General features: G+C 41.5%; 1 protein-coding gene across 1 annotated transcript in view; it reads left to right on the top strand.

The window, feature by feature from the left end:
* LOC137321074 (chondroitin sulfate synthase 3-like) overlaps positions 1 to 6213 on the top strand; it is a 220718-nt gene extending 214505 nt beyond the window's left edge. Inside the window, exon 2 of the mRNA XM_067983254.1 lies at positions 3920 to 6213. Within this exon, the coding sequence (XP_067839355.1) occupies positions 3920 to 5491 (1572 nt within the window). The 3' untranslated portion in view covers positions 5492 to 6213. The remainder of the gene's footprint in view (positions 1 to 3919) is intronic.
* Positions 6214 to 14127: the final 7914 nt, after the last annotated feature.

The raw sequence follows: 14127 nt of genomic DNA, 5'->3' as shown, positions 1-14127 counted from the left end.
TTTCCATAGCTATTCTAAACCTTATGATACTATGATCGCTGTTCCCTAAATGTTCCCCCACTGACATTTGATCCAATTGACCTGCCTCATTCCCTAAAACCAAATCCAGCAATGCCTCCTTCCTTGTTGGGCTGGAAACGTACTGATCAAGAAAGTTCTCCTGCACACACTTCAAAAATTCTTGCCCCTCTTTGCCCCTTATATTATTACTATCCCAGTCTATATTAGGATAACTGAAGTCCCCCATTATCACAACTCTGTGGCTTTTGCAGCTCTGTAATTTCCCTGCAAGTTTGCTCCTCTATCGCCTTTCCACTGGTTGGTGGTCTATAGAATACACCCAATAGTGTAATGGCACCTCTATTGTTTTTTAACTTTAACCAAATAGATTCTGTCCTTGATCGCTCCAGGACTTCCCTCTCTCCAGCACTGCAATATTCTCCTTAATCAATACTGCCACCCTGCCTCCTTTCTTCCCTTCCCTATCTTTCCTGAACACCTTATATCCAGGAATATTTAGTACCCAGTCCTGCCCTCCGTTATCGCCACAACATCATATTCCCATGTTGCTAATTGCGCCTGTAGCTCACCAACCTTGTTTACCACGCTTTGTGCATTTACGCACATGCACTGTAAACCTATCTTAGACTTTCTTGTATTCTTCCTTCGTCTGGTCCCACTTAATACCATACTATTTCTTGCTCAAGTGCTGTCTTTCTCTCCCAATCCTTTGTGCACCTTGTTTCTCATTTCCAAAGCTACATCCTGGTGCCCATCCCCCCCCCCCCCCCCCCCCGCACTAGCTCCATTGAGGTGCACCCCGTTCGGCCTGTAATGGTCCCACCTCCTAATGATTAGCAGTTTTCTCTGTAAATCATTGTCTTCCTTTATTCATTGAGGACTCTCAGTAAACAGTACCAGACTCTTAACTTTACATCTTGATTAGCTACAATCAGGCCTCCAAAGACTAATTGAACTTCCTTCAAATGATTGCTGATGTGCATAATTCATATGATGAAAGTGAACAGCCAGCCTCAAATGTGCTTGCATTGATCAGATGTCGTTCATCAAATTTCTATCATCATCAATTACAGAGAGGTGCATTACTCTCTACCTGATAGCAGGACTCCAGTAGCTGGTGTAGGTTAGCAATGTGCCTCACAAACCCTGGCAACACAGTTTTTAGGTCAGATGCTGTGATCTGCAGTGTCTGCCTGAAACTACTTATAATGCGGTCCTGAAGATGCTTTCTAATCTGTTTTCAGTTATGTACAGCAATACTGTTAATTGAGTTACATCTTTATTTTGAGCCTTATTAAATTGTACCAAAGGTTTTTTAAAAAATCATTTACAAAAACCTCCTTGTGTTTGAAGTTTAATTTTTTGTTATGAACAGTAGTGTAACAATGCTCATGAATAAGCAGACTATAATATGCACCACTGCAGTAAAATAATCGGCCAATTCATCTTTTTTTCAAGCTGTGGCAAAGCACTGCATTAAGGATAAGATCCAAAATTTGTTTGCTGCAATGTCCATGGCCATACCACTAACCAGTGAGAGAACCAACCCTATATTTCCTTCTCTCTTTCTCTTCCCTACTGGACTAACCAGATCAAATGCACACACATAAATGAACCAACCAGGTAATAGATACGTTCCCCTGAATGACCTTTGACACTATGGTTGTGCTAGCTGTGATGAAGGACATTTAATGGGGCAGCAGAAATGTATATACACGAACATATATAGAGGACTTCTTTTATCTTGCATATGTATACTGCTTTTTTTCTGCTCCTTTTCTGATATTTTCCCCATGTCCCTCTTCCGTAGTCCGTAGCCATTGCTGGGCTATGGCCCCCTGGTATATGACAAAGTAGGCATTTTGCATGTGAGAACCTGGACAATGGGTATTAGTGGGCTGTCAACTCCCAGGGTAAAACGCTTGCTAATACTTAATGGGGCAGAACTTGCTGCCGAAATAACAGAGGAGCTCAACAGCGCTCCCCGTTTTTAATGGTCAGTCGAAGGAAATCACCCTGAAATCGTGAACTTGCTCCCGTTGGTTCGCTGACAATTTGACAGCTGTGCATTAAAGGGCCATCGCATGCTGCCAACATTGGGCATCTTGGGCGGATACCTAAAATAGGCTTTAGGCCCCCAATTTACATATTTATGGGCCCTAAAGCCTGTTGAAGGACCCCATCCAGAAATGAGCTGGTGAGGATTCTTCAGTGGCCCCTGCGGCCACCAACGAAAGGGAAGTTCATTTGTTTCTTCTTTTGAAAAAAAATGTTCCTGTGGAGCCAGGAGGAGGCGGAGGAATGCTCCTCTGACTCCACAGAAGTCGCGATTGCCCCTTCCCCCTGAAGCCTGCTCCACTCACCCTCCCAGGATTTACCTGAGGGCCATTGCCAGCATGGCAGGCGGCCCGACATTGATCTCAAAGCTCAGGTGAGCTGCCTGTGGAGGTGCAACCAGTGCAGGCAGCTGATGTGGCCTACTGCTGGATGGCTGAATTGCATGCCTAAAACAAGCGGGAGGGTTCTTACCCATGCAAATCAGGGTCCTAATAATGTTCTTAGGACCCGACTGCAATTTTATGGGGCATATAGCAGCATGTGTGACGCGCACACTCCATCCATGCCTACTGGAGTTCCAATCGGGAAACGGCCAGAAAATTTTTCAAAGTTTTTTTTTGTGGAGTAGGAGTGCTCCTCCTGGCTTCACAAAAAAAGCTGCAGGCCGCTACCCTGCAACCCAGCTGGCTGACATTCCTGAGGCCATCAGGATGCTGCAGCTTCCTGCCAAATTCAAATGAGATTGGAGCCTCGTAATCGCGGCTGCCTCTTCACCACCATTTCGAGAGGCCGGCCGGCCGGCGCACTCCACCGGTCAGCCAGCCAAATGTCTAAATTGTCCCCTATGGTTGACCACCAGATGTTCGTCTGGTCTGTGTGGCTCATTAATCATGTGTGAATTCATGTCTTTTTTTTGGTTTTAGCTAATTAATGATCAATTAACACTATCCTGGATCAAACAATTCTCATTGATTTGCACTGTGCTAACAATGTAGAATTGATTATCTATTTCAAACATTGTTAGTTTGTCAAGTCTGTTTTCTTGCCTCCTGTGGTAAGAATGGCATCTCATGACCTTTAAGTTATCTTCTGTGAAGTGGGTTTACATTTATTCAAATTTATTTTTCCCCTCTCAACTGCCTAAATCTTAAAAAAAGGTACATTATCTTTATTAAAGGTTCTTTAATTTGGCAACAGAAACTGCAAATAATTGAATACATTTGAAAACAAAAGTGTTAAATGACATAATTAGAGCAAATATTGATTGTAATTACAACTAAGATCCTTTTCACTTTTAAATAGAGAAATTAAGTGTAGGCAGAATACTTTGAACTCAAATGTTCTTTTTCCATAATATTTTTAATGGGTAGGAAATATTTTAGTTTTAATATATTTTCCCACTTTGGGTTTCCCTTTTCTGCTGGCATCAATAACGAGGTCAATTAGCAAGTAGCTGCACAGGAAGTCCTCAAAATCATCATGTGGGCTGGTGCTGAATGCTGATTGGGGGTGGTTAAGGCAGCAGCATTCAACAGTAAGTCATTATACAGCAGTGTGAAAAATTGACTAAGTGTATTACAGAAGTTCACACAGCAGGTGATCATCACAATGGGCTTTCAGCAGATTGTTTGCAGCAGGCTGTTCCTGACTGTCTAGGAATTTTGCCTGGAAAATAATCTTTCCCCAGAATCTGGTTGTTTAATTTGTTTTAAAGCAGTATTTATTTAAGTAGTCAGTATTGTGTTAACAGAAGTATATAATAATGTCCTGATTTCTTCTTATGCTGGTTCCACGCTTAACTTTAGTAATAAAATGACGTTTATTTTTTTCAAATCCTCAGATGCAGCAGCTGTTCTATGAGAATTATGAGCACAACAAAAAGGGATACATTCAGGATTTGCGCAACAGCAAGATTCATAATGCTATAACACTCCATCCGAACAAAAGACCTGCCTATCAGTATAGATTACATAACTACTTGCTGGCCCGAAAGGTTTCGGAACTACGCCATCGGACCATCCAGTTGCATCGAGAAAGCGTCTCTATGAGCAAGCTCAGCAACACCGAAGTACGCAAGGAGGATCAGCAGCTTGGAATGATGCCATCTTTTATGCGTTTCCAGCCTCATGACAGGAATGAGGTCCTCGAATGGGAATTTCTGACTGGGAAACACCTTTTTAGCATGGCAGAAACGCAAATCCCTCGTCAGGGTATCAACAGTGTGCTACGTGCAGCACTGGATGACACTATAATGCAAGTTATGGAGATGATCAATTGGAACTCTAAGACCAGAGGACGTGTGATTGAATTTAAAGAAATTCAGTATGGCTATCGAAGAGTTAACCCCATGCATGGAGCAGAGTACATCATGGATCTATTGCTACTTTATAAGAAACACAAGGGGAGAAAGGTGACTGTTCCTGTGAGACGCCATGCTTACATTCAACAATCTTTCAGTAAAGCATTCATGAAGGAGGATGAAGAACTTGATGCCAGAGAGCTTGCAGAAAGCATAAACAGTGACTCTCAGTCTTTCTCATTCCTCTCAAACTCACTGAAGATCTTCTCACCATTCCAATTCACAGAGACTACCAAAGAGCTTAAGCAACGCAGTGACCAGAAAGTTCACATCCTAGTCCCTCTCACTGGAAGGTACGACACATTTGTCCGGTTCATGGAGAACTTTGAGAAGACTTGCCTTATCCCAAAGCAGAATGTAAAACTATCCATATTGTTATTCAACTCTGATTCAATCCCAGATAAAGGCAAGCACATAGAATTAATGAGAGAGCTTCACCTTAAATATCTTAAAGCAGATATGACCATTCTCCCTATGAAAGGGGAGTTCTCCAGGGGCCTGGCCCTAGAAATGGGCTCTTCTTCATTTCATAATGACAGTTTGTTGCTCTTCTGCGATATCGATTTAATTTTTACTCCAGACTTTGTGCAACGATGTAGAGACAATACAATTCAGGGAGAACAGGTTTATTTTCCTGTAATCTTTAGTCAGTATGACCCAAAAATAGTTTATGGTGGTAACCCAATAAATGATAATAACTTTGTTTTCACAAAGAAGACCGGTTTCTGGAGGGATTATGGCTTTGGAATCGTTTCCATATACAAAAGCGATTTATTGCATGTTGGTGGGTTTGATACCTCCATTCAGGGTTGGGGACTAGAAGATGTGGACCTTTTTACTAAAGTGATTTCTACTGGCTTGAATGCCTTTAGAAGCCAGGAAATTGGGGTTGTCCATATTTACCACCCTGTTCACTGTGATCCTAACATAGATCCTAAACAATATAAGATGTGTTTAGGGTCCAAAGCAAGTACATTTGGATCGACAATGCAGTTGGCTGAACTCTGGCTTGAAAAACATCTAAATGGTGGATACAACAGAACTATATCCTGACGTTCAAGCTCTTTATCTCACTCTCTCAAAGGGTTTTACCTCAGATTTTTACATTGTTATGCTTATGGTTCCCCAGTCGCCTCTTCCAAAGAAGATTTTCGAAACATTAAGAAAAGGTGAATAACATTCATGAATATTTTAGCGTCCTATTGAAAGTGCTTTGAAAGTGGGTTATTTTGATCTTTTTTGCCTAAAACTGGGGAGATTCAGAACACTTGAGAGTACTGTCAATCATATTCCTCCTGCAGGCTTTGTAAAAGTGCTTCACGTGTCAGAATCTGAACTCAAAAGTCAAAACTGATACGATGGAAATAATGCCACAAAAGTGCTTTAAGCTTCAAGTGGGAAAGAACTATTCTAGACTTTTTAATTTATGTTCAGACTTTAAAATTGTTGACATTCACCATCTGCAGTATTTTTTAAAACTATGTGAACAAATGTATGATTGTATGTTTGCTTTTAAAAACTTTTATGTGGGAATATATTCTCACGAGATTACAGGTACTGGTGACCAAGCTCTAAATGTCTGAAAATGTATGTATTCTGTATACAGTGTACAGTGAGTTTAGATGACTCCTGGTTTCTTCAATGGAAACATGCTGCAAGTAGGCATGTATCTTCATTCCTGTAGCTTTGTGTCCTTAAATGCCCCTTCAGTTTGCCGCTTAGAACAAATCATCTGAGAACACTCCTATTTATAATAAAGTATCTGCATAACATTATTTCACTTTCTAAATATGGTTGAATTGTTTTTGTCTAGTTTGTGAAAGTCATTGGACTCCAAAGTTTGAATTTGTTTTAACTTGTTACACTTCTGACATGCAATAATTTGCCTCATTGATCGTCAAACTCTGCATTTATGAAGCAGATGGCTGTTTATTTAATTAACAATTACTACATTGTTATAACATTGCTCGAGCCATCTCTAGAAATAGCGCAATTTACTGCTGGAAGTGCACTAGAAATGTTCCTAAACTCACTGGTGTTCTACCCCTGAGTACCCACCCAATTTTCCTCAGTGTACCTTCATTATATTCATGGTGGGCAGCAGGTGCTTTTAGTGCCATCTGTAGGCAGCCTGCCTCTGGGGAGCAGCATCTGAAAGGTAGCCATTTTGTGTCTGTAACGAGGTGGTTCAGTGCAATCTCTAAGACTGGTGCATCAGGGCATTAAGTCCACAAATTTAAAGACTCTTCTGTTGAGCTGCTATGATCTGTAATTCAACAAAGGAAGACCCAGCCTTCAGGCTCCGAGGGAGGGAGGCTTGTGAAAGGCATGATCCCGGTCCTCCGGAAGGAGGTGGCTTGGGCAGTGATTGCCATCCCATTTCCATTAAGGAATGGCTTCTGAAATCTGGGATGCATTTCATATGAGGGCATGCAGCATGCCTTCACTCTCTCTACTTTCTTCTTAGAGAGGAAATGGCCCACACTAATAGACAAGAAAATACCACCTCTGTTGCTCCAAGGTTCCTGCTGAAAATTATCAGTTAGCCATCTCAGAAAGCATAGCCTTCTCAAGCAAGTAGCCCATCTGTAGCTGCAGATGGGGAGATATGGGTACCATCCCTGCATTGGCCTCCAGATCCTCCCCTTCTTCCTCTTCCTGGTAGAAAAATGGAAGAGGCCCAAGGGGGTTCCTGAGATCCAGTCCCCAAAATTATTTTTTTTCTAATTAAACAAAAACTTTAAAATACTTCTTAAATATACTTTTTACATACTTAAAAACCCTTTAAATAAACTTACAAAAAAACAGTATAAAAACTTAAGAGATTTGAAAACTTTTAAGTATAAAATGTAACACTTCCCTTCAGGGTGCTCCAGGTCCCTCCTGGCTTTCAACAATGGAGCCCACTGCAAGCAAACCCACAACATACGTTCCCCTGCTGTGTTCTCTACCGCTGGTGGCCACTGAGTTCAGCGGCCAAGGATGTCAATATGCTGTTAGATTTTGGGGCAGAGACCTGTCATTGGGCTTCATTTTCCTCCGTTATCCACTCTGTTGGTATGCACTGGCAGGCCAACCGAGGAAAATTCAGCTCCAATCGTCCAATGGGTCCTACCTGAAATTTTGGCTCATCGTTCTCTTTTAGTTATTGAATGATGTGCTGTGCTTTTTTTTTCGACCAGTTAAATTGAGTTTCTCAATTATTTTTGCAGAATCCTTAAAGGAAAAATCAGGACATTGTTTTAAGTTGTTTTTCCAAGTTTAATGTGTTGTATTTTTATGGTTGCAGCCAGTAGAGCTTTCTCTCCTTTTCATTTTCAGAGATAACTGCAATATTTAAACTGAAAGAGGAACATTAGAAAATTACAATTCTTCATCAAATTGTATGTAACATGTTTGTTTACTGAACATCTGTTGTATGTTTTATCAGACTAATTGCAAACATTTACTTGCAGAGTGCTAATATCATTCTGTTGTGCACAACAATTACAAAAAATATAGTAAGAACTCAGTGTAGACTTTTTCACAAAAGTCAATTTGGGCCCAGCTTTGATTTCTTAACTAGTGGTTCTTGAAAAACTTTGAAAATTCTGAAAATAGTTATGTATGATTTGTGTATCTAGTGACAATGCAAGAATCTTACCATTATCAGTCAACTGAAGAGTTGTATGATGTGGAAGTAGTATTGTCAACTGTTAAAAAAGTAATCCATGGAGTTTAAGAGCTTAGCAGAAAGGCACAATCATGATTCAAGACATTCGTAAGTATAGTGGCTTTAAATATTGAGTAATTAAAATTGTAGTTCCCCAATAACACAATTGGTAAGTGCATTGCTCAATATGGAACCCATTCCTTAAAGACTAAGAAGGTCCCAGGTTTGATCCCTAGTTTGCGCCAAGGGAGAACCTTCACCACACAGACTGCAGCGGTTCAAGAAGGCAGCTCACCATCACCTGCTCAAGGGCAATTAGGGATGGGCAATAAATGCTGGCTTTGACAGAGACGCCCACATCCCATGAACGAATAAAAAAAAAAGCTGATATGAACTAAGATAGTAATAGGCTTCTACAACTGCCCTCTGTGCACCTCTGACATTCATATAAATATATACATAATATGAGAGAGAGAGATTTCTGCCTTACCCCCAGGTTGAAGTCCTTTCTGAAATCTCTGTTAAAATCAAAAAGTTTTCACTAAATGAACAACTTCAATGCTGAAGCATTAATTATCTCTACAAGATTACCTTGTTAAGACTAGTCCGGCTTAAAATGGTAGAGGTTTTCCACTATAAGGGGGAAGACATTTGAAGACACAAAGAAAAATTCCAATTGTCCAACTGCTGTGATTTAAAGACTTTGCACATCAATTATCACTCCCTATGCAGAATGACTTTTACCAAGATTTGCTTTGTGCCTGATGTTGTAAAGACACGGAGGTAAACTTTCGTCTTTACTGCCGAAGCGTTGAGCGTCACCTGGGCAGAGCAGAGAGAGAAAAATCGGGTGCCTAATTCAAATGGAAGAAAAATCAAGCGGCTTCTGTTACCAGCATGCAATCATCCCTGCCAGATTTTCCTCTCTGCACTTCGCTCAGGTGATGCTTAATGCCCAGGTGGTGAAGGCAAAAATCTACTCCACCGTTTTTCTCTTGTATCGGGAATGCCCCAGGGCTCAGAGATAAAACCCATCTCATGTTCCAAAGATGGAAGTTACTGATATCTTGAGAACTAGTGATGACTGTTGCTTGCAGGAGGATTGATGCCAACAGATCTGAAACAACTAAGGCATTCTGGAGGGGGAGGGTGAACAGCCAGTAGTCATGGTCCATATCGGTACCAACGACATAGGTGAATTTAAGGAGTTAGGAGATAAATTAAAAAGCAGGACCTCAAAGGTAGTGATCTCAGTGTGATACCAGTGCCACGTGCTCGTGAGTATAGGAACAGGAGAATAAACCAGATGAATGCATGGCTGCAGGGATGGCGTAGGAGGGAGGGATTTAGATTCCTGGGACATTGGGACCGGTTCTGGGGAAGGTGGGACCTGTACAAGCGGGACGGGTTACACCCGAACAGGACTGGGACCGATGTCCTCGCAGGGGTGTTTGATAGTGCTGTTGGGGAAGGTTTAAACTAGAATGGCAGGGGGATGGGAACCAGAGCAGGGAGACGGAGGAGGGGGAAACATGGATAGAAACAAAAGACAGAAAGGGAAGAAGCAATAGTGGAAGGCAGAGAAAACAAGGGCGAAAAACAAATAGGGCCATAGTGCAAAATAATACTAAGATGACTAGCAATCTTAAAAAGACAAGTCTAAAGGCATTGTGTCTTAATGCGCGGAGCATTCGCAATAAGGTAGATGAATTAACAGCGCAGGTAGATATTAATGGGTATGATATAGTTGCGATTACGGAGACATGGCTGCAGGGTGACCAAGGATGGGAACTGAACATCCAGGGGTATTCAATATTTAGGAAGAACAGGCAAAAAGGGAAAGGAGGTGGGGTAGCATTGTTAGTAAAGGAGGAAATCAATGCAATAGTGAGGAAGGATATTGGCTCAGAAAATCACAATGTGGAATCTGTATGGGTGGAGCTAAGAAACACCAAGGGGCAGAAAACTTTGGTGGGGGTTGTCTATAGGCCCCCATACAGTAGTGGAGATGTAGGGGAGGGCATTAAACAGGAAATTAGAGATGCATGCAAGAAGGGTACAACTATAATCATGGGTGACTTTAATTTACATGTAGATTGGGCAAACTAAATTAGCAATAATACTGTGGGGGAGGAATTCCTGGAGTGATGGGTTTCTAGACCAATACATTGAGGAACCAAATAGAGAACAGGATATCCTAGACTGGGTATTGTGCAATGAGAAAGGATTAATTAACAGTCTTCTTGTGCGGGGTCCCTTAGGAAAGAGCGACCATAACATGATAGAATTCCTCATTAAGATGGAGAGTGAAGTAGTCGAATCCAAAACTAGGGTCCTGTATCTAAATAAAGGAAATTACGAAAGTATAAGGTGTGAGTTGGCTAGGATAGATTGGGAAACTTTACTAAAAGGGATGATGGTGGATAGGCAATGGCTAATATTTAAAGAACTTGTGCAGGAATTACAACAATTATTCATTCCTGTCTGGAACAAAAATAAAACAGGAAAGGTGGCTCAACCGTGGCTTACAAAAGAAATTAGGGATAGTATTAGATCCAAAGAGGAGACACATAAAATTGTCAGAAAAAGCAGTAAGCCTGAGGATTGGGAGCAGTTTAGAATTCAGCAAAGGAGAACAAGGAGATTGATTAAGAGGGGAAAAATAGAGTATGAGAGTAAACTAGCAGGAAACATAAAAACTGAACATAAAAAGCTTCTTTAAATATGTCAAAAGAAAAAGATTAGTGAAGACAAATGTTAGGTCCCTTACAGTCAGAAATGGGGGAAATTATAATGGGGAACAAAGAAATGGCAGAACAATTAAACACATACTTTGGTTCTGTCTTCACAAAGGAGGACACAAATAACCTCCCAGAAATGTTAGGGAACCAAGGGTCTAGTGAGAGGGAGGATCTGAAGGAAATCAAGTATTAGTAAAAAAATACTGCTAGGGAAATTAATGGGGCTAAAGGCTGACAAATCCCCAGGGCCTGATAATCTACATCCCAGAGCACTAAAGGAAGTGGCCCTGGAAATAGTGGATGCATTGGTGATCATCTTCCAAAATTCTATAGATTCTGGAACAGTTCCTACAGATTGGAGGGTGGCAAATGTAACCCCACTATTTAAAAAATGAGGGAATTATAGACCAGTTAGCCTAACATCAGTCATGGGGAAAGTGCTGGAGTCTATTATAAAAGATGTGATAACAGAACACTTGGAAGGCATTAACGGGATTGGACAAAGTCAGCATGGGTTTATGAAAGGGAAATCATGCTTAACAAATCTACTGGAGTTTTTCGAGGAGGTAACTAGTAGAATGGATAGGGGAGAACCAGTAGATGTGGTGTTACTTGGATTTTCAGAAGGCTTTTGATAAGGTCCCACACAAGAGGTTAGTGTGCAAAATTAAAGCACTTGGGATTGGGGGGAATATACTGGCATGGATTGAGAATTGGTTGACAGACAGGAAACAGAGTGTAGGAATAAACCGGTCTTTTTCCAGGTGGTAGGCAGTGACTAGTGGGGTACCGCAGGAATCAGTGCTTGGGCCCCAGCTATTCACAATATATATCAATGATTTGGATGAGGGAACGGAATGTAACATTTCCAAGTTTGCAGACGACACAAAGCTGGGGTGGAATGTGAGCTGTGAGGAAGATGCAAAGAGGCTCCAATGTAATTGGGTGAGTGGGCAAGAACATGGCAGATGCAGTATAACATGGATAAATGTGAAGTTATTCATTTTGGTTGTAAAAATAGAAAGACAGATTATTATCTGAATGGTGATAGATTGGGAAAAGGGGAGGTGCAACGAGACCTGGATGTCCTTGTACACCAGTCGCTGAAAGCGAGCATTCAGGTGCAGCAAGCAGTTAGGAAGGCGAATGGTATGTTGGCGTTCATTGCAAGAGGATTTGAGTACAGGAACAGGGATGTCTTACTGCAATTGTACAGGGCCTTGGTGAAACCACATCTGGAGTATTGTGTGCAATTTTGGTCTCCTTATCTGAGGAAGGATGTCCTTGCCATGGAGGGAGTGCAACAAAGGTTTACCAGACTGATTCCTGGGATGGCAGGACTGACATATGAGGAGAGATTGGGTCGACTAGGCCTATATTCACTAGAGTTTAGAAGAATGAGAGGTGATCTCATCGAAACATATAAAATTCTAACAGGACTAGACAGACTAGAGGCTGGGGAGTCCATAACCAGGGGTCACAGTCTCAGGATACGGGGTATGCCATTTAGAACCGAGATGAGGAGAAATTTCTTCACTCAGATGGTGGTGAACCTGTGGAATTCTTTACCACAGAAGGCAGTGGAGGCCGAGTCATTCGATATATTCAAGAAGGAGATAGAATTGTTTCTTAATGCAAAAGGGATCAAGGGATATGGGGAAAAAGCAGGAACAGGGTACTGAGTTAGATGATCAGCCATGATCATTTTAAATGGTGGAGCAGGCCCGAAGGACCGAATGGCCTACTCTTGCTCCTATTTTCCATGTTTCTATGCCCCAAACCCTATATCTAGTTGATAGTTAGATTTGTTGGATCCAGATGTTCTTGAAAGGTCACCTTTTCATTTCTACTTTGAGGTAGTGTTTTAAAGCATCTGGTCCAATTTACAAATTATAAAACAAAATGCTGGTAATAGCCCAGAGATCCATTAGCATCTTAAGAGGAAATGCAGGTTAATGCTTCAGTTGCAGACCATTTGTCTTGCAGGATAGAATCATAGAATGGTTACAGCACGGAAGGAAGCCATTCGGCCCATCAAGTCCGTGCTGGCGCTATGCAAGAGCAATCCAGCTAGTCCCATTCCCCCACCCTATCCCTGTCACCTTGCAATTTTTTTCCTTTCAAGTAACTTATCCAGTTCCCTTTTGAAGGCCATGATTGAATCTGCCTCCACCACCCCCTCGGGCAGTGCATTCCAGATCCTAACCACGCGCTGTGTAAAAAGTTTTTTCTCATGTCACCTTTGGTTCTTTTGCCAATCACCTTAAATCTATTCCCTCTGGTTCTTGACTGTTCCACCAATGGGAACAATTTCTCTCTATCTACTTTGTCTAGACCCTTCATGATTTTGAATATCTCTATCAAATCTCTTCACAACCTTCTCTGTTCCAAGAAGAACAAACCCAGCTTCTCCAGTCTATCCACATAACTAAAATTCCTCATCCCTGGAATCATCCTAGTACATCTCTTCTGCACCTTCACATCTTTCTTAAAGTGCAGTGCCCAGAACTGGACACAATACTCCAGTTGTGGCCGAACCAGTGTTTTATAAAGGTTCACCATGACTTCCATACATTTGTACTCTACGCTTTATTAATTGAAAGAATAAACTCTAATTCACCCTTCAGTTTCATACAGTGCTCATCTAATCCAAACTAAGTGCAATTTGAGAGGTTGTACTGTACCTTATTATTGGTGGTTACTGTAAGATTATTTTATGATTATAAAGCAATGCCAGCTTGGCTCAGGGGTAGCACTTCAACCTGAGCTCAGAAGGTTGTGTGTTCACCCGGTCTACAAGATTGAGCGCATAATCTAGGCTGACACTCCAATGTAGTGCTGAGGAGGTGCTGCATTGGTGGAGGTGCCCTCTTTCAAATGAGTTGTTAAATTGAGGCCCTCATCTGCCTGTTCAGTTCGGTATACAAAATGCCATTACACCATTTAGGGAAGAGCTGGAGAGTTCTGGCCAGGCGTCCTGGCCGCACTTATCCCTCAAACATCAGCACCATTTGCTGGTCATTTATCTCACTGCTTTGTGGGATCTTGCTTAATGCAAATTGGCTGCAACTTTTGCTTACATAACAACTGTGACTCCACTTCATAAGTAATTCATTAGTTGTGATGCACTTTTTGATGACGTGAGGATGTGAAAGACATAGTATAATTGCAAGTTCTTTCTATCAACAGTGCACAGCAATTAAAAAGTGATTTATAGTAACTGTTGTAAGTAACGGTAAAACCTTTGATAGATGTAAAGCTGGAGCAGCGATCTAACCACACCAGATATCAAAGAA

Source organism: Heptranchias perlo, chromosome 4, assembly GCF_035084215.1.
Source record: "Heptranchias perlo isolate sHepPer1 chromosome 4, sHepPer1.hap1, whole genome shotgun sequence".
In the NCBI taxonomy this organism is placed as follows: Eukaryota; Metazoa; Chordata; class Chondrichthyes; order Hexanchiformes; family Hexanchidae; genus Heptranchias; species Heptranchias perlo.
The sequence above is the reverse complement of the archived record's forward strand: the minus strand, read 5'-3'. Positions and strand labels throughout refer to the sequence as shown.